This window comes from Epinephelus moara, chromosome 17, assembly GCF_006386435.1.
Source record: "Epinephelus moara isolate mb chromosome 17, YSFRI_EMoa_1.0, whole genome shotgun sequence".
NCBI lineage: Eukaryota > Metazoa > Chordata > Actinopteri > Perciformes > Serranidae > Epinephelus > Epinephelus moara.
This window is the reverse complement of record NC_065522.1, coordinates 1,733,613-1,754,700: the sequence shown is the minus strand read 5'-3', so window position 1 is coordinate 1,754,700 and position 21,088 is coordinate 1,733,613. Positions and strand designations below refer to the sequence as shown.

The following is a 21,088-nucleotide window of genomic DNA, read 5'->3' as shown; positions in this document are numbered from 1 at the left end:
GTTACATCAGAAAGTAACATAAAAGTATGTTTCAGTGTGTAATACAGAAGCCAGAATGGACCGATAAAGTAAATGTAAGTATAGGTGTGAACATAGAAAAAAACTTAAACAGAAAAAAGGGACAAACTGAACTCCGCATATGAACCAGAATGTTGGGGTGTGTCTTCATTATACTCTTATCAGTTTACAGACAAGGATAAATAAAATCAATTAAAAATAAAACAACTCAGAAGGACGTAAATTCACCTCAAANAAAGGGACAAACTGAACTCCGCATATGAACCAGAATGTTGGGGTGTGTCTTCATTATACTCTTATCAGTTTACAGACAAGGATAAATAAAATCAATTAAAAATAAAACAACTCAGAAGGACGTAAATTCACCTCAAATGAACAGGTTGGATGTACACCATCCAATTTTCTCATCTTTGCTGACTTCAGCCACTTACTGGTAGTGGTGGAGGACTGTAAGGCTCTGGAGTAGTCTCCTGACAGATGTGATGTGGATCTGATGCTCTGTGCTGATCTGCTGACTTGCCCTGTGTTGTTTTATTAGGGATGGAATCCCCTACTGTGAGATGGACTACCACGCCATGTTTGGTATCCAGTGCGAGAGCTGCAAGAAGTATATTACCGGAAAAGTCCTGGAGGTAACATTACAGCACTGATGGGTTACATTTTCAAGAAATGTTTGTGGTAGCTGTTGGTTCAACTTCCACTTTGTCCCTCAAACACACACACCTTAAACAGTCTCTGTAGATGGATGAACAGGTATGGGAGGAGAAATGTATGAAACTGGTGAATAGATAGAATAATGATAGATTCCTCAGCAGATACAGAGGGTGAATTGAACAGAATATGCAGATAAACAGAAGTGTATGAATGAATGACCAAGTGAGAGATGGCATCTTTTCTCTTGTTAGCATTATGACTGCAGTATCCATCTACAGACGAGTACACAAAGACAGCTAAATAGCTTGCCAGTTACTGTAGCCATATAAAGAGAAACACAAACAATACACATAGCATACACATAGGTTGTACAATTGTTCAAAGATGTACATATTATTATATAGTAATATTTAACAAATAACAGTAGGAGAATGTATTTGAATGAATTTGTGGATGCAGAATCAATATGTAAAGAGGCCTTACACCAATTTAATCAAAATCAACTAGCTAGTTATGGGAAATACCACTCCTCTTTATAGACAGTATAAACAGACAGTAAAATGCCTTGTCAAGTCTGAGGTAATTAATCTGCAAAGTGGGAGGAGTCATGTCAGGGTTCAGGAAGTAAAAGTCATGTTCATTATGTAGTAAAAACTTTCAGTGCTCTGATGGAAATTAAACTTCCTCTTGATTATCAGTACAAAAGGTGAGAGGCTGCATTAATAATAATAATAACAGTAAATTTGATTTATAAAGCACTTTTCATTTATGAAAAATCTCAAAGTGCTACAGCACACAGTAAAACAGTAAACAGTAAAAAGGTTTATCATTAAAACATTATAAAAACAAATTCAAAGAGTCCTGGGCCGAGTTAAAAGCTTCTTTAAAAAGGTAAGTTTTTAAGCATTTCTTAAAGGCATCCACTGTCTGTGGGGCTCTGAGGCTGCCGGGTAGGGAGTTCCAGAGACGAGGGGCAGCAGAACAAAGGCACGGTCTCCCATAGCGCGGAGCTTGGTTCTGGGGAGGTGGAGAAGGTACTGGTTTTGGGAGCGTAGATTACGGTTTGAGGCTTGCTGGGTGAGTAATTCATTATATAATCCAGGGCATTTCCATGCATACACTGATGGGTGATGAGAGCAAGTTTGTAGTTGATTCTGGCGGAGATGGGGAGCCAGTGAAGGGTGGGGAGTACGGGTGTGATGTGTTCGCGTTTTCTGACTTTCTTCAGGATCCTAGCAGCACTGTTCTGAATAAGTTGTAATTTTTGCAGACTTTTGCCAGGAATTCCAATTAGAAGGGCGTTGCAGTAATACAGCCTGGAGGAGACAAAGGCATGGACTAGTTTCTCTGCATCGGAAAGGATGAGAGAGGGATGGAGTTTAGCTATGTTCTTAAGGTGAAAAAAGTTGGTAACTGTAGATTAAAGGGAGATGTCCTGACCGGAGAAGGTGATGGTGGTTATAGAAGATGACTGGACCTGATGAGGGGTGCCAATAAGTATGGCTTCGGATTTGGAACAGTTGGGTTGGAGAAAGTTATGACTCATCCATGCCTTTATCTCCTCCAGGCAGTTGGTGAGTGTGGACAGAGGTGAAGATGAAGATGGTAGAGCAGTTGAAGGGGTTGGGTCAGTCCTGAGATACAGCTGAGTGTCATCGGCGTAGGAGTGGAAAGAAATCCCACACTGTCTAATGACAAGGGGGAGCATGTATATAATGAATAGAAGTGGGCCATGGACAGATCCTTGAGGGACACCGCACGTAACGGGGAGGGTTTGGGACCTTGCAGCTCCCAAGCTGACGAATTGTGTCCTCTCAGAGAGGTAAGAAGTGAACCAGTCCAAGGCGGAGTTTGAGAGTCCAATATCATCATGGAGGCGTTTGAGGAGGATGAGGTGATCAACAGTGTCGAAAGCTGCTGTCAGGTCGAGAAGGATAAGGAGGGATGGAGAGCCAGCATCAGCAGTCATCAGAAGGTCATTCATGACACGGACCAGAGCTCTTTCTGTGCTGTGAGCTGAACGAAAACCTGATTGGAATGTTTCGTACAGGCCGTGTAATCGCAGATGGTCCTGAAGCTGAGCTGCAACAACCTTTTCCAGCACCTTCGAAATAAAAGAGAGGTTAGAGATGGGCCTATAGTGGGCTAGGACTTCCGGGTCAAGGGAGGGTTTCTTGAGAATAGGTTTAATGACAGCAGTTTTGAGTGCAGGTGGAACATGGCCGGACTGTAGGGAGGATAACTGGAGAGATGAGAGTGGATGGTGTCAATCTTGGCTTTGAAAAAGGCGAGGAATTTGTTGCAGTGGTCCTCGGAGTGTTCAGAGTGTGTTTGAGTCTGGGGTTTAAGGAGCTGATTTATAGTAGAAAAAAGCTGCTTGGAATTTCCAGGACTGCTATTGATGATGTTGGAGTAGAATGTAGACCTTGCATCTTTGAGAGATATGGTGGTATATGACAGCAAAAAGACGGGGACCTGGACACTTTAGAGGCACATGATGAAGGCTTGCCATGGAAAGAAAGACGAGAGTCAACCTTCAATGTTCGTTCGTATCCTTAAAAAAATGCCGGGTTTAAACCAGGCTCGGGCTCATAATTACAGTTAAAGGGACGGGCCGGGCTAGGTTCGGACAGAACATGCATGGGCTCGGGTGGGGTCGGGCTGGATTTTTTTGGGCCCAATCTAAGCTCTAGTACTTATCCATAGTGTATCACATACAGTAGATGTCATTCAGCACAATCCCAGTTTGGGGAAGCAGGCTGGAGTCCGACATGGAAACTAAGCAATCTACTGCTGTGGAGGGGTTGGCAACAAAACATATTTAAGCCACCTAAAAAAATCCATCAGTTTAAATGTACATTATATTTAGAATATTTTCACTGCTTTACCTGTCCATCAGACAGCTGTCCATCAGACAATTGTAGTGGGGTAGATATTAACATCATCAGTTCTTAATCTGTGCTCTCATCAAAGCCACCAGACTCCACTGAAAAAAAACAACAGTACTTTTAGCTCTCTGAACACAGGAGCTGTTGGGCTACAACTACTTTATCAGTTAGTTTTTGTTATTGTGTGACTTTTTCATAAAAGGGTTAGCTCAGATTCACCAAAGTTGCACAATAACTTAACTGATTGAGGCAGAGGTAGACCTGCAGCCCCTGTGTTCAGTGATGTTAAATCATTGTTTTTCTCAATGGAGTCTGGCCTTGAATAGAGCAATAGAACGGCCTCATTTTTTTCCATCAGGAATCACTGCCTGACATTAAGGTAAAGCAGTAAAAATCTTGTAACTATCAGGGCAGTAGTCACTATATACATTGAGGGGGAAACGTCCCCCCCAATGTTCAGATATGCCCAAAATGTCCCCCCCAATGTATAACTGAAACAACAACAAAAAAAGTTTGCTTTTTTTCATTGCTATTGTACTGCAGCCTTGTAGCCCAGGTTCTGCTGTTTAATTTGATGTGCAACATCACTATATTCTTCGTGATCAGTGCATTGTTTCACACTTTGTTTGCAAAGTCGTTCTCAGAGTCCCCCAGCTGGGGGACTTTCGGGTTTCCAACAATTTGGGCAACCCAATAATAGAAGACGAGTGCTCATTCTTTGTCAAAATTCTTTGTCAAAATACGTTAAAATCACGTGTTTAACAGGGAATTATTCAAAATTACCCCCGGGTAAAAAATTGTTCCCACTTCAGGGCTAAAGCCCCAGATGTTTTTAACTCAATACGCAAGAACAAAATGTCATCAGCGTGCATCATCCATCTACGCTGCTGTAGTGGAAATGAAAACAAAAAGGAATCAAGCCCTCATTGTGGTGGCATTTATCTGTGTCAAAAAAGTCTGAGGAGGAGAATGTGCATGTAGTTGTGGCTGGGGATATAAGGCCAACTTGGCATGCCAATTTTGTAATGAAGCTCTCTTTACACGAAGTGTATTTTTTGGCATCTCATAGCGTTTAGCATTGTTGTGCTGATTAGTGCGTCATTTCATGCTGCATTTGCATATTGCAGTATGCATAGTGCTGCATATTGGTCAGTAAGTAGATGTAGGTGGTAACAGCCATCACACAGTGACTGGTCATCCCAAAGTTCTGTGTTTGATTCCAAGACCATAACAACAGCCATCCTTGAACCTCTCTCACTGTGCGATATATCGTTTTAGAGCCACGACCAAAGACATCACCACGTTTCTTTCACGTTGGTCGTCTTTCATCTGGGACAGACCAAAATCACACAGTGTATACTGGGCTTAAAAGTCAGCATATCTAATTTTTCTGCTTTGATTTTCTCTATTCAGACTGTCTCTTGTGATTCCCCAAACGTAATAGAAGTGCAATTGCAATTATTTTGCATAATTTATTTTCATATTTTTACATTCTTCATGATTCTCATATTTCCTCTGAACATTTCAGCAATGATCCCATTTTCCCAAAGTGATCATTAAAATTTCATCAGATACAATGCTGATGCAGATACATGAGAAATGCTTCTAGAAAAGCTCCCTGTGTATGCACAGAACTGGGACCAGCTTCTTTTGATGTGCAGCGCTAGACTTTTTCAGCTTTTGCATCATCAGTAACAATTTCCCTATGAGTATGAACACGAACTGTGCACAGGGCAGCTTCAGGAGGCTGCCAGGGTGAGCTCTGCTGAGATTATGCATTGGTCCCTGTGTAGCCTGCTGTGTATCAGTCCACAGGGTGGAACCAGCCAGCCATCTGCTCTGTTGTTGGGCCTGCTTGGCTATTCAGCACATTGACTCATTTATGTAATCGTTGCACTGCACAGGCACATCACAAAGCAGCAAGCTAGTTTGGAAGATAGAACAGCTTGCCCTATAGCAGTTGAAAATATTTCCATTACTTTAATTTTATTGGGAGGAAAGATGACAAGAACATTGTTGCTGCAGGTAGTAGAACTACCTGAACTCACTCTTTTCACCTTTTCTCATGGACAGCTGCAGGCTACAAAAAAGTAATAAAGCTTGTGGTTGGAGATGTTGTGGATGAAATGTTGCTCCATAAGTGACTCTCCATCTTTCAGGCAGTGCCTTGGGAAAATACTGGTCACAGGCAACTAAAGACCTCCACGTTAAAAAATAAAAACAATCATTTGTTGATTACCCTGACATTCACACAGAGGCACACATCTGAATTTAGGAGAGATAAGCAATTACCAGTTTTATGGGGTGTGATGGAAAAGTACTACTGTTACAAATTACTGTTGGCAGGGAGCATTAAAGTAACATTACTTTTAAAAGAGTAACCAGTAGTGAGTAATATATGAAATTTTTAGAGTAATAAGCCCAACACTGGTTATTAGGTTTGTGTGTTAGACTCCCCCACGTTGTCATTGAGTCATGTGTCATTGTACTGTATGTGTGTGTGTGCGTTTGTGCATGATCCAATTCAGTTTTTGTGCCTTTCAAATACTGTATATAGAGACGAAGAGAGACGGAGCTTAAACATGTCATGTAACAAGTCATGTGGGACTGCAAGCTGCATCTCAGGACTTGTTTACGTTCATCCTTAGATACAGAAACGGAGACTGGTGGAGCCTTCTGTCTGTACTCTGCGTTCATTTCGTCCATATTTGTGCACATTCACTAATAGCTTAACAAAAGAAACGGACAAAACGGAGTAGTGCCACCAGAGATGGAGGCAATGTAGCGTAGAGAGAGACGAGACGAAGAAATTTAAATAATTGCAAAACTGAAGAAATGGATAGTGAAAAGAATCCTCTATCTACATGTCGGGACGTAACGTCATATGGCTGCACGGATGGTCGTCTACAGCACTGCCTCTTAAAGGTATACTGTTACGGCCTCCTTGACCGTCGCATCATTTGCTGATGTGTGAAACTTTTGATTCTGGACAGAGACATTTACAATGTTTGAAATGGACGCATCTATTTTTGTATGTAAAGGGAATATAAATGAGCCTTTACACCCAAATCTTTTAAAACAGACCAGGGGTACCCGCGGGTACCAGACCCAGTACAAGACTCTGAGATGAAGCCTAAATGTAGTTGGTTAGCCCACGAAATTTGCTTTGTGATATTGACTTTTGTTGTAACCAGTTATTTATTTGTATTTACCATTCAAGTAATTATCCTTAACTACAATGTACTCTCAAAAACAACAAACTCATTAGGTTGAGTCCAACCTATGAAACTGAAACAAGTCAGGTATCATTTGCAGCAGTCTATGAAACCTAGCCCGCAAGATTAGTGGTTAAGAAAAGACAGATGAACATGCACAATGAGAGGGAGAGAGAATCCATTTGAAAGGCAGGCAGGTAGAAATCAGTGCAGTGGAATGTGGTTTTAGTGAAGCAGTCTGTTGAGCAGTAATGGAGGGATGTACATGGGATACTCTCCTTGGGAGAGAGAGGGATGAGGGGAGGAGGAGGAGGAGAAGAAAGCTTTTAGATAGGGAGTCTTGGATGCTCCTGCTGGAACAAACAACAGTCCCTCTCTCCCACTTTCTCTCTTTTCTTCATCACATGGCAGTATCTCCCATTCTCTCCTTTCATAAAAGCCCCTTTTCCACCACCATTTCTGGGAACTTTTATTTCCAGGAATTTATTTACCTGGGTAAAAGAATTCCTGGTAATCTCTGTGGTTTGCGTTTCCACTGCAACTCAAAGTTCCGGAAAATGTATTCAAATCAGGCTGATGACGAAGATGATTCGGCGGGTGCCCTATATTTAGCTCCGCCAGCTTATTGGCTGGTAACATGGTAACATTAGTGCTGGTAGAGAGAGGAGCGGCTGTTTGTCTCAGCCAGCAGCTAAGTTTAAAAGTATTTTAAGATAAGTGTCAAACTAAGTTAGTCTACGTACAGACAGCTGTGATTTTAAATTAGTAACAATTCCATATCAGCCACACTAGCGTGCTGTCTAAATCAGCGTGTAAGACATAACGTTAGTGTCGATGGATGAGAGACTGCGGATGGAGCATATTGAATATCGCTGTCTACATGTCTACATGTTCATGCTTGCTGAACACTATGTATTGATAAAGTATTGGCTTCTTACTCGCTAAGGGTTAATGCCACTTACAGGAACGAGTGTAGCTGCTGTCCACTCAAGTATTTTTTGTGTTATCTTCACTTTGTTTCCACCGGGGCTGCTCGGCTGTTCAGCGGTTACTGTGTCATTTAGGGGTGTGTGTGTGTGTGTGTGTGTGTGGATGTGGGGGAGATCAGCGCCGGCACAGAGGCAGAGGAGAACCGATACCGTTGGCGCTTATCAATACTACGGTCTTTGATAATTTAGCTCTGGGGCTAATTTAGTACTGGGTTTCGGTACCCATTCTTAATTAAAAAACAAACGAAGTGAAGCTTGTAGAAATTAAATAAAGTTTGCAGCCACACTGGCACGGAAGTGCAGAAAGCTGGAAGTGTGTGTTCCACCAATCAGCGTTCTTCAGCACACAGCCCCGCCCCTCAAGAATTCCGGGGAATCTGAAAAGTCCTACCCGCCTACTAGGTACAGGGAAAGTTTGAGGTTGAGGGAAAGTTTTTTTTCCCGGGAATTTTGGTGGAAACGCGCCAAGGTGTTTCAAAATCCCGGGTAATTGATTAAAGTTCCTGCAGTGGAAAAGGGGCTATACACCTCTCAGGTTCCAGTGAATGAACAGCAACAGAAACAGGAGAAATGAGATGAAAGCAGGTTGCTGTGTTTCTCTGTTTGTGTGTCAATGACGTCATTCACTTATTACCTACAATATTGTGTCAGGCCATCAGGTATATACTTAAGCAGCAAGCCACAAGAGGCCATTGATACAGTGGTTTTAAAACTGCTAAGGGGTGTTGTTAGGCAGTTTTAGGCAGCTGTTATAAATAACTGGTAAGCATGGCCTCAAGTGGCTTTTTGCCATACCTACTTGCTGTTAAAATGGGCCCTGTATGAGATTGTCCATGGGCTTCATATTGGCCCTATGCCAATTGTTCACGTGGGTGGGTTTACTCAAATGGGCCCCAGCTAAGATGACTATTTTAGGCCCATACCCACTTGGTACCCAGGTAGCCCTAGCATAACCCATGTGGGGCCCACCTGGGTAAATCCACTTCTGTGGGCAATTGGCATGGGGTCAATACGGAACCTGTTGACAATCTCATGTAGAGCCCTTTTTTTAGCCCATTTACTACCCACATGGACCCCACACATAAATGTTGCTTGTGTGCTTTTATAAAACTACAAAAATCTGCCAATGTTTCCTAAAATAAGCACTTTCAGCAACCAACAATGCTATCAACAATCCAACAATGTTATTGAAAACAAACAATTATTCTTCCACTAAGCAATGTCAGCGACATTGAGCATGTCAACATGGAGCCAAAAAAGGTCACTCTCATGGGTTATAGTATACCTAACATTACGAGATAAAAAAAAAAGTTCTGATTGTGGCAACAGGAGGGATGGAGGGAGGTTTAGGTTACCAAGTTATTGGTGAATATTAATATTAATTAGTCAACCAGGACAAGCCGGACAACGCCACCCTAGGAGTTTCGTCCAAGGAGATAGTTAGATCTACAAAATCCCAAATAAGGCACTCAGGTTCGCTCTACAGTGAGGCAGGAGACGTGTTTCCAAGTTTAGAAAAATCAATTATTTATTACAAAATACGTCGCTAAAATACACTAGACACACCGTCCACACAGGGATGTAAGGAAAGGGGGGACCTTTCAGTTCTGAGGCTTACCGGCAGGGAGATGGGTCGACAAGGGTGTGTGGGATCCAACAAAATTAAGGTCACCCCAATCACACGTGACAGCCACACGCACACACACACTTTAGTGAAGGGAAAGCCAGGACCAGGGGACGCACAGCACACCAAAAAAAAAAGGGGAAGCCACCACCCAGGACACCAGGACCACCACCTTTGGCTCTCAGCAACTGAAGGGGGAAGAGGGAAATAAAATTAATGGGGTTGCACTAAGAAATGACCATAAACAAACACAACCAAATCAACAAACAAAAACAAACCTTAAATAAACAAAACTTGTAAGGTTGGCAGCCAAAAGATTACAAATTAACCCCCCAAAAAAAACCAAATACACAAATATAAACTGCCAAAAACCAATTAGTAACAAAATAAATCAAAATACCACAAATCAATATTCATATCAAGAAATCCAAAATTCACATAAATCGGGAATGAAATAATATAAGTCACCAGCCACAGAAATTAAGTTAACACAATACAACTTAATCAAAACAATGCATTAAACTTAATCCTCTGGGGACCATAAATAAACTCAAAGAAAATGTAACAAACAAAATCAGAAATCCAAACAAGATTAGGTGAGGGCGAACCCCACAGTTCACACACACACACACACACACACACACACACACACACACACACACACACACACACACGCGCACACACTTTAAGACCAGAGCGGTTGCCTATGGAACCAGTCTAAAATAAGGGCCTTCTATTCAGCATCTTGGGTATGCGCCACCGAAGAAGGGCGAAGCAGTCAGCGCCAGGCACAGCAGACAGTAAACCAAGCAAAGCCCAGTGACGCAAAGCAGCGTGCAACAGCAGCCACAGACGAGCAAGTCAGGAGATGCACAAAGCAAAGCAAGGCAAAGCAGCAGTGGTCTTTAACGCTGTCTCCGTTTTGTAGTACCTGCACCCAAATAAACCAAATTAAAATCTCACTTAAGGCTGAACTTGAGAGCGACAACAATTGGCATCAGGCTGACTTACCGATCAGGTGGCTTTTGATCACCTGAGCGAGAGCGGAGGAGAGCTCGCGCTGTGCAGCAGTGGGAGAAGGATAGCCAGACAGCTCAGGGGAATGGCGCGCGTCATTAGCGTCAGCCCAGGACAGCAATGCAGGAAGCTACATACAAACAAACCATCTAATTAAATTGTGAGACAAACAGCCAAATTTCCAGATGTGTACCGGCAGCTACTACTACATTAGCTGCGCAGGTGGCAGCGGGGAAAGGAAGCGAGGCGACCAGGAAGTGGACTGAACACAGCCTCCTCATATAGAGTGCCCTCATGCGGTGATTGGCTACAAAGTGGAGGTGAGAGCAAGGAAGCACACTCTCTCATTAAGGGCGGGGATGAGCATCTCACCCTGCTACATTATGTTGCAATTACATTATAACTACATGTGTCTGCCACTGGTAACTATATGTTCACTTTACCCAAGCTGTCACTTGCCAGTGATAGAAATTTTTGTTACAGTGTAGCTTGCTAAGTAACCAAGCTTTTAGCCTACACTGTAACAAAAAAAGATATCCCTAACGTTAGCAAGTGACAAAATAGCAAGAGAAAAGTGAGCATAATAGGCTACAAATTAGAACATGCAAGCTAGCTAAAGTTACATCATTAACATAGATGTTGGTGTAGTTTGTGCGCTTTGAATGGAGTTAAAAAGGCCGGGAGATTAGGCGGCATTAACGACCGGTATTTCTCCAGTGAAGCTACAGGACACGGTAGGGCTGCTCGATTATGGTCGCACGTTTACAATTCTCCTCTGCTCTCTGTATCACGCACGGCGGAGTTCGGCCCCGATGCGCATGCGCACACACACACACACACACACACACACACACACACAGACCAACCTCTCTCGCTCTCCTTCTGCCATTTTCCGCACACTGCTTTTGAAATCTTCTGCGATCACCTGCCCCTCGCATTATTCATGGTTCACCTACTTGACTGGCTCGTGGAGTGAATAGAGGAGAGGAGGGGAGGGGGCGGTATTGTGCATGCGTGGCTTCCGTAGAAGACAAAATAACATCTCCAGGCGTCCGTGACCAAAAATCGTTTACCCTTGATTTGACATTGTTTGACCTCAAAATGGTAATCACGATCACCAGACAATTAATTGCACAGCCTTAGGACACAGTGGGTTCCTTGGCTGCTCAAACATAAATCCCTGCAGGCTTTCTTTGTTTGTTTTTGCCAGCATCTTTGTGGTTTTTATGCCTCTGTGTCAGCAGTAGCCATGGCTGGAGACATTATGTGTTTGGGTTGTTTTTCTGCTCTGTCCCTTTTTCTGAAAACAATATCTCCAGAATGCCTTCAAAGAATTTCTTAAAATTTGGCACAAAGGCCCGGTTGAATTCAAGGATGAACTGATTAGATTTTAGTGCTCACAGGTCAAAGGCCACTGGGTTCTCGTCTCTCTCATTCATGTCAATGTGTTTTATCAAGAACACCTTGAGGAAATTTCTGTTAATTTGGCACAACTGTCCAGTTGGACTCAATTATGAACTGATTAGAGCATGGCTTTGGCCAAAACTGCAGAATTCTATATGAAAAAAAAAATCACAGAGATGTGTAATAGGATAAAATAATGAAGTGATGACATTTTATCCAACAGGTCAATGGTTAACTTCATTATAATGTTCTGCAGAAACACTTTTCTGGCCATTACACAATGTCATATCTCAGGAACAGAAGGGGAAACATTTGGTCAGATACTGAATTGGTGACACTAATCTTGGGTGTCCACCTTGAAAGTGAAATGTTTGTATAGACCCTCTGTGCTACTAGGGAGAAGGACTGTGAAACGTCCATATTTTCGAATATGTAGCTACATTGCAGCAACATTTGAAGCATTGTGAGCTGTCATGGCTACATATGTGTCTGGACAGATGTAAACCGTAACTGCAACTTGACAGGTCTGCAGAGGCATACAACGGCAAACTTTGTGAATTCAATGAATGACAGCATATTTTTGACCGTCTGGCGGATGATAAATGATTTGGGCTTAATTTGGCAATTGCTTTAGTGCTGCATCCCATATGACAGTAGGTGACTCTTTAGTGCTGCAACATATATGACAGTAGGTGATTAATAGGTGCAGTAATACTGAAATTATAATGTGGACACAGCTGTGTATTAATACAGTATTTTACAATGTCTAAAAATGTGAATAAGCTAGTCATAATCAAGGACCGGAACTATCTTTTTAATACTTAATTAAGTTGCAGTAGCCATGGAGCAAACATTGGGAGTGACCTAATCTGCCAGGGTGTTTGACAGTTTTGAAGCAAAATATTAATATTTTTTTCAATTATAATTTATGTGCAGAATGACGTATTAATGCTAACAGTACCTTTTCACTTTAGTCATGACTGAAGTGAAGTGATATTATTGGTAGTGTGTTATAATACTAAATTAGCTCACAAAGCTAGCGAGTGAATTATGCTCAAAATGTATGGGTTGTTCACTAGCCAGCATGCATTCCGTGCTAGCAGAACATATGCTAGCCAGCAAACAGTTAGCATTCTGACAATTTACACGAATTACACATAAGATTGCAAGAAGATAATCATTCATGAAGTTTTCATTTTGATTAGTGCTGCACGATTTGATAAAAATGTGCGATTGCGATTATGGTGGACAATATCGCGATTTGCGATTGCGATTGCGATTACAATATAATTACAATAAAATATAATAAATAAATATTATCATGAGTCTTTTTGCTTGATTCAGTGTTTCCCCTACATTATATTAGGGGGGCACTGACCTGACCTGACATAGTTATTGTTATGGACAGACAGTGTGTCAGTGACCATCAACAGACTGAGCACAGTCAAACACAGCAGTGCAGCACGGAACTGTACACACGGCGGAGCGAGCCTGTGTTGCGTTCAGGCGTTGTCACGTAAATGACAAATTCCAGCGCCATAGCACAACACAGCAGCATGTCAAGTGGGCTGAACCCGAGCAAAATTGCTCAATTTTTCATTTGTTATGGAATCCATGATTTCCCTGTGACACTTACAAATGTTTGCTTAACTGTGCTTGGATGTTGTTTTATGAGGCTCTGGCGGCTTTCAGTTGTCTCTTTGTCTTTAACGTTACACGGCTCGGCTTTCTCTCGCATGCACTCTTCCTACTTTTCTCTGTGTTGTCTCAAGTGTTGTTATAGATAGGTCGTGTTGCCGCGGGACGTGGCGACTTTAACTTTAAAACTTTTACACAGCACGTCTTTCAGGTACGGCGACGTTGGACAGAAAGACGTGCTGTGTAAAAGTTTAAAAGTTAAAGTCGCCACGTTGTGGTTGTGGGCGTGATGTCAACAACAAACTCCACAGGCAGTCACGTTCACAGGTACACACGTTAACATTTATTTAGCCTACATTAAATTGCAAATCACAGCCTTTTATGCGGTTATGTAATCGCACAGCCTGACATCGCGATTGCGATTGTGATTGCGATTGGATTAATCGTGCAGCACTAATTTTGATAACACTGAACAAAAACTAGAAGAACTGAAATAGAGATTGAGCTCTTTGGTATCCTTTTTTTGAAATCAAATGCCAGCACACAGAATTGTCTCAGTGTATTAGTATAGAAGCCATTTGAAGCCACTCCTCCTGTGCTGGGCTGCACTTGGAACAGTAACAGACACTGGGCTTTCAAAATGTCATGACATTTGGTTGAGATCAAAGAGCGTACTTTGTGTGGACATATGGAGTCAATAACTGGAGCTAGCAGCAGTGGAGGAGGTTCAATTGAAACTTTGTGTCTACATCTTTGCTGCTCAGCGGCTCATTGCTGTGGCATTTATTTATCAAGAAATCACCTGTCAGTCAAGGAGTGTAAGTGGGTGCTGTGATGTCTCTTTTCTTGGATTTGCTACTAGGGCCCACTACACTGTATCAGCACATGAGGTGTGCTCACCAAAAGGTGGAGTGCAGAGCTCAGTGGTTTACATCAGCAAAGAGTACCAAGAAATCGAAGAACAAGCTTAGCAAAGACCACCCAGGTCAACATGGTCTGCGTCAGTTGCTAGGGAACCATGGCAATCTGATGAGAAATGGGTTACTGGAAAAAGACATACATGGACATTGATGGAATGCTACTATACAAGCAATTCTAGAGAGGGGATATATGCAGAGAGACCTATGAATACTTCCAAACCCACAATCAAGACTAAGAAACATCCGCAATGAAATACTTCAACAATGTTATGGCAAAGGGGGGAGCCAGGACAACAGGTCAGCAGGGGGGATGTCATCATCACCGCCACAATCCGAGATTGGGTACCAAGCCCCAGTAGATACAAACTGCCTCAATGTAAAGGGAGCCTTCAGATGATCTGCTAGAAGATGTGAATGCTGCCCTAAATACTATCCCTACAAGTACCCCCATACAGTACTCTCCATGGAAGAGACATAAAATAAAGGCAACATGGAGAGAAGTTAGCCAACTAGTAGAGCTACAACTAGTAAAGCTACACAGAGGGAACATGGTGAATAAAGGGGTACCAAGGAAATACAACAAGCTCTCCATTCTTGAGGCACTTGAAATTTGAAACAGCAAAGGGGTACCAAGGAAATACAACAAGCTCTCCATTCCTGAGGCACTTGAAACTTGAAACAGTAACCATCTCAATGGCAGACGTCCAGGAAAAAGAGTCAAAGATGAGTCAGATGAGTCTCAGTCAGATCATCAAGAAGACTGGCTATGGATACCGATTCCATTCAATTCAAATAAACACAAGAAGTTTGTGCTCTAGAAAAGGATTGGCACTCAGTGAATAACCTCCTAAGCCCTATGATAAGCTATTATGGCAAGGCTTAACTATACTATATAGACCAGTGAGCAGTGATAACTAACGTGTCTTTGGGGTCATCGGGTGGGAACCTCCTTTCACCGGTGTTTCATCTAGTTGGTCCCACGACACCTCCAGGAGGCTAGACAGTGATCTCTGGCGTCCCAGAGACACTCCCCTAATACCAGGTCTCACTGCTCCCCACACCAACCCAATAACCTCCTTTACCTTACTTACACATGGCTTTCTCAGCCCAAACAGCACCGCCACCTTCAACCAAACCCAGGCTCCGTACATGCGAGCTCCAGGTAGAAGCAATGCTGATACTACCTTTCCTAGCACATTCACCATACTCTATTTCACACGCTACATAGCATAACTCCAATATAAGCTAAAGTTAAAGGAGATAAATAAACTTACAGGATCAGCAAACACACTCACCTTGCAGCATGGTCTCTAACAAAAGGGATTCAAATAGGCCACTCCCACACTCAAATAACCTTCCTCTTCCTGGATTTCGTCCTTACTTACACATGGCTTTCTCAGCCCAAACAGCACTGCCACCTTCAACCAAACCCAGGCTCCGTACATGCAAGCTCCAGGTAGAAGTAGTGCTGATACTACCTTTCCTAGCACATTCACCATATTCTATTTCACATGCTACATAGCATAACTGCAATATAAGCTAAAGTTAAAGGAGATAAATAAACTTACAGGATCAGCAAACACACTCACCTTGCAGCATGGTCTCAAACAAAAGGGACCCCACTTCCACTGGACAAATCCTAGTCTTCCATCCTCGCTGCTCAGCTTCTGCTCCTAAGTCTGCATATCTAAGCTTTTTTCTTTCATAGGCTTCTTCCACTGAGTCTTCCCAAGGAACTGTCAGCTCAATGAAATAAACTATCCGTTGACTCAATGACCACACCACTATGTCAGGCCTCTGCTTGGTACAAACTATTTCCTGGGGAACAACAAGCTTTCCCCCTAAATCTACTTGCATTTCCCAATCACAAGCACCTTCTAGGCGGCCACACCCTTGTCTCCTTACTATCTTATCCCTTCTGTATTTCTCTCCCTCACGGACAAACTGAATTGCTAAACTCCTATCCTTAACACCTTCTGAATTCACCTGTCTTCGTTTCCCTTCGATTCCTGCAGCTAAACATTTCAACACCTGGTTATGTCGCCATGTATATCGGCCTTGTGACAAGCTAACTTTACAGCCTGACAAAATATGCTTTAAGGTTGCGGTACCTGAACACAATGGGCATGATGGGTCCTCATTTACCCACAGTTTTAGGTTCTGGGGGGTTGGTAACACATCGTATGTAGCCCCTACCAGGAATCTAATACGATTCTCCTCCATACTCCACAGGTCCCTCCAACTAAGCTTCCTCTTCTCTACACTTTCCCAATTCAACCACTGTCCCTGCTTAGCCTGGGCCACTACCTTTGCACCCCTTAATATCTCCTCCTGTCTACGTATCTGTTCCACAACCAGCTTTCTTTTATCTTTGAGACCTGCTTTATTCCATACCGGTTTGCCTGAGCCAAGCCCCAGGCCTCCCCGGCCAAACTGAACATTACCTACAATCTCTGCATGCCTAAGAGCTGCCTCTGCCTCCTGAACTGCCGATCTTGGGTTCCACTTCCTCCCCTTGGTTGGATTTGGAACCACACTCCTAACTACCACGTCCTTACTCCCAGATAACAAGAGCTCTGTCCTGACCTTGGTACATTTAAATTCCTCTGTTAAACTAGATACTGGCAGCTGAAGTATCCCTTTTCCATACAATGCAACACTACTTAGGCACCTAGGAGCGCCCAACCACTTCCTAATATAGGAGCTAACCGACCTTTCAATTCTCTCCACAACGGATATTGGAATTTCATAAATTGACAATGGCCACATTAACCTAGGATATAGCCCAAATTGCAAACACCACAACTTCAACTTTCCTGGAAGTTCTGATTTATCTATTCTATCCAATCCTTCTGCCACATCTTTTCTAAATTTCACCACCTGTTCCTCATCATTCAACTCCACATTGTACCACCTACCTAAGCTCTTTACTGACTTTTCCCTAATTGTTGGGATTTCCTCATCATCTATGACAAACTTCCTATCACTTAACTTCCCTCTACATATTGAGATGCTTCTAGATTTACTAGGCTTGATCTTCATGCTGGCCCACTTGAGGTTCTTATTTACCTTCTCTAGTAGCCTCTTTGTACATGGCATTGTTGTGGTCACCAGTGTCATGTCATCCATGTAAGCCCTAACTGGTGGGGTAACAATCAGCCACCTGCTCTACATGGATGACATCAAGCTGTATGCCAAGAATGAGCGAGAAACTGACTCACTGATCCACACCACCAGGATCTACAGCAAGGACACAGGGATGTCATTCAGATTAGACAAGTGTGGTTGGATGGTATCAAAGAGAGGCAAGATGATCAGAACTGAAGAGGCTGACCTACCAGAGGGCAACATAGGAGATATCAGGACAGCAACAAGTACTTTGGGATCCTGCAGGCTAATGGAAATCACGAGGAGGCCGCAAGAAAGTCGACAACAACCAAATACCTCCAGAGTGTAAGGCAAGTCCTGAGAAGTCAACTGAATGGTCAGAACAAGGTCCGAGCCATCAACATGTACATACTGACAGCCATCAGATACCTAGCTGGGATCATAAGCTGGCCAAAGGAGGAGATAGAAGCCACAGATATCAAGACAAGAAAGCTCCTCACCATGCATGGAGGGTTCCACCCCAAGTCCAGCAACATGAGGCTATACACCAAGCGGAAAGAGGCCGAGGAATAGTGAGCATCAGAGCCACTATCCAGGATGAAACATCCAAAATCCAGGAGTACATCAACAGGATGGCCCCAAAGGATGAGCTGCTAAGTGAATGCCTCAGACAACAGAAACCTGATGAGACCAAAGAGGTGGAGGAGCAAACAACATGGAGGGACAAGCCCCTACACGGTGCATACCACCATCAGATAGAAGTGGCTGATATCAATAAAACCTACCAGTGGCTGGAGAATGCTGGATTGACAGATAGCATGGAAGTACTAATCATTGCAACACAAGAACAGGCCCTAAGCACAAGGGCCATAGAGGCCAGGGTCTACCACAGCAGGTTAGACCCAAGGTGCAGGCTGTGCAAAGATGCCCCTGAGACGGTCCAGCACATAGTGGCAGGGTGTAAGATGCAAGCAGGATCAGCGTACATGGAGAGGCACAAGCAAGTGGCTGGGATAGTGTACAGGAACATCTGTACCCAGTATGGACTCGAAGTACCCAAATCCCGATGGGACACACCACCAAAGGTGGTTGAGAACAACAGGGCTAAGATCCTGTGGGACTTAAGCTTCCAGACTGACAAACAGCTGCTGGTTAACCAACCAGACATAGAGGTGGATGACCAACACCAGGAGAGGGCAGTGGTTGTAGATGTGGCGATACCAGCCAATAGCAACATCAGAAAGATATAACACGAAAAGGCAGAGAAGTATCAAGGGTTGAAAGAACAGCTGGAACAGATGTGGAAGGTCAAAGTTGACGTGGTCCCCATGGTAGTGGGAACACTAGGGGCAGTGACCCCCAAACTGGGGCAGTGGCTCCGGCAGATTCCAGGAACAACATCTGAAGCCTCAGTCCAGAAGTGTGCAGCCCTAGGAACAGCTAAGATACTGCACAGAACCCTCAAACTCCCAGGCCTTTGGTAGAGGACCCAAGCTTGAGGATGATTCTGAATATCACCCTAAGAGGGTGAGAGGGTGATTTATATGTATGCATCTATGTGTCATTCTGAGGTTCTCAAGTACGCAATGACATTACATTGACTTTCTGTATGGCGCCTTAATGTAAAACAGTGATCAGAGGTGAGCAACATTTGTGTTACTTGTTTTTTAAATATGTTATTCAATTACTTTTGAGTGTTTTGTAACTGGTATTTCACAGTGCTGAAAACACATTCAAATGGATTTTGTAACCAAATACTTAAGAAAAAATCTAAAATGCTATCAAAATACTGTCTCTATGATTTATGAAATATAAAAAAGTCAAAACCTAGTATATGGCTGAACCGTCTATGAAATGTTAGGGGACTTTTAATTTGAAACTAGGACTTTTATTTTCAAATGGGAAATGGCAGCAATTGATTGTCACTAAGTCACTTCATATTCACAGTGCTGACCATGCTGCTGTAGTCTAGCCAAAAAACTTGATGTAAATACATGTAAAAATGAAGAGCAATACACTTGGACAGACTTACACAGCAGACGGTAGCTGCTTTCTCGGGAGCTGTACCCACTGATGAGCTCCTTTTTGCTCCATTTAATGCAACCGTTGAGCTCTGGTTGGTGATGTACATCCCTGCATGACGGGTGGAGGCTGCACTATCTGAGGCAGTTTCCTCCAAAAACAATAGTTTAGAAAAGTAAAAAAAAATTAGAAAGGAAAAAAGCCAATAGGCGCAGATTAATTGGGCAAACTAACAATTCAACAATTAATAAGTACATCTTCATGTGTTTAAAACTAAATATTAATTTTAACAGGATTATGTGAACTACATATATTCTAATCCTCACTTGGAGGGGGAAAATAGTTTTGCAGACCGTCGTTCCTGTGGGCTACAGCAACACAAAACCCCTGCGCTTGCCTAAGAAGGACTAAATGCACAAACCTCATGGTGAGAGACTCTTACTACAGCCTGTTCTGTTTTGTTCTGAAAACAAGGTGTACAACCTTGTTCTGTGGACATGACGATAAATGAGGTGCAGACTTCCATTAACAGTACAGTAAGTGACAACAACCCTGCCCAAATTTAAAAATACTGGCAGGAAATGCTAAATGGATCTAGGCTCTAGGTACCATGTCTGAAGGGTTACTTTTGGTCCCAAAGGTACCATACCGAAAGTGTTTGGTGGAAACAGGGCTTAACAGTACATGTACCATGCACTATAAAAGCTTGAACTGGATGTGGATTTAATTTCTGTTGTGTTGGATTAGCCAGTGAATCAGATAATAGGGAAATTATGTATTTTGTTTCAAATTAGAAAATGTCCAAATAGAATTTGATGTAGGTTCACTTGATTTGATGAAAGACTGGCCTTGTTGATGAAGGCATCACAGATATTCTGTGGGTGTGTGTGTGTGTGTGTGTGTGTGTGTGTGTGTGTGTGTGTGTGGCCAAGCCCAGATCACCAAAATCGCATTAGAGGAAGGGCCATTTTGAGTGAGAAGATGGTCTGTATGTAATTGGTTAAATGAAGAGGGGGAGAAGGCTTGGCAGCACAGTGCAACCTCACCTGCCCTTTCACCACTTGGTTGCAAGTATCTCTCCCAGCTCTTTACCACAGCTGCTTCAAAAACCCTTAACTCTGCAGGAGTCTCAGCCACAAGCTTCAACCAGCTACAGCTGATCAGCCACAGTTTCCATTCCTAAATACCACATCCAACGATAAGCTTTAAATTCATCCCCCCTTGAAACCATCCTTAAACCCTCCTCTTCATTGACTTATCAGTCCCTCAGGATATGATCATTTTCCCTTCATGCATTCTTGGATTCTGAAAAGGGAAGGATTTAACTGCAGTGCTATCTCTTTTCCGGCCCTCTCATACTTTCCATGTATGAATTTCAATATAGTTCCATTCTTTTATCTCTTTTTTTGTTTCTCCGTCAACTTCCTCTTTTCTCTAGGTCTTTGTCTATCATACAGTTACAGTTATATGTTACAGTTATGTCAAGATATGAGCTTTTGGCATTGCCTCCACAACATGCTGCCAGTTTTCAAGAACATGACCTTTGTTTTTCTCCCAGCAATACCTGGCCCTGGAATCTCCCTACTCATTG

The 21,088-nt window shown here is 42.9% G+C and overlaps 1 protein-coding gene across 1 annotated transcript in view; it reads left to right on the top strand.

Moving 5' to 3' along the window:
- Positions 1-21,088, top strand: part of ablim2 (actin binding LIM protein family, member 2) — a 187,976-nt gene that overhangs the window by 82,135 nt on the left and 84,753 nt on the right. Inside the window, exon 6 of the mRNA XM_050067006.1 lies at positions 557-650. Coding sequence (XP_049922963.1) covers positions 557-650 — 94 coding nt within the window. The remainder of the gene's footprint in view (positions 1-556; positions 651-21,088) is intronic.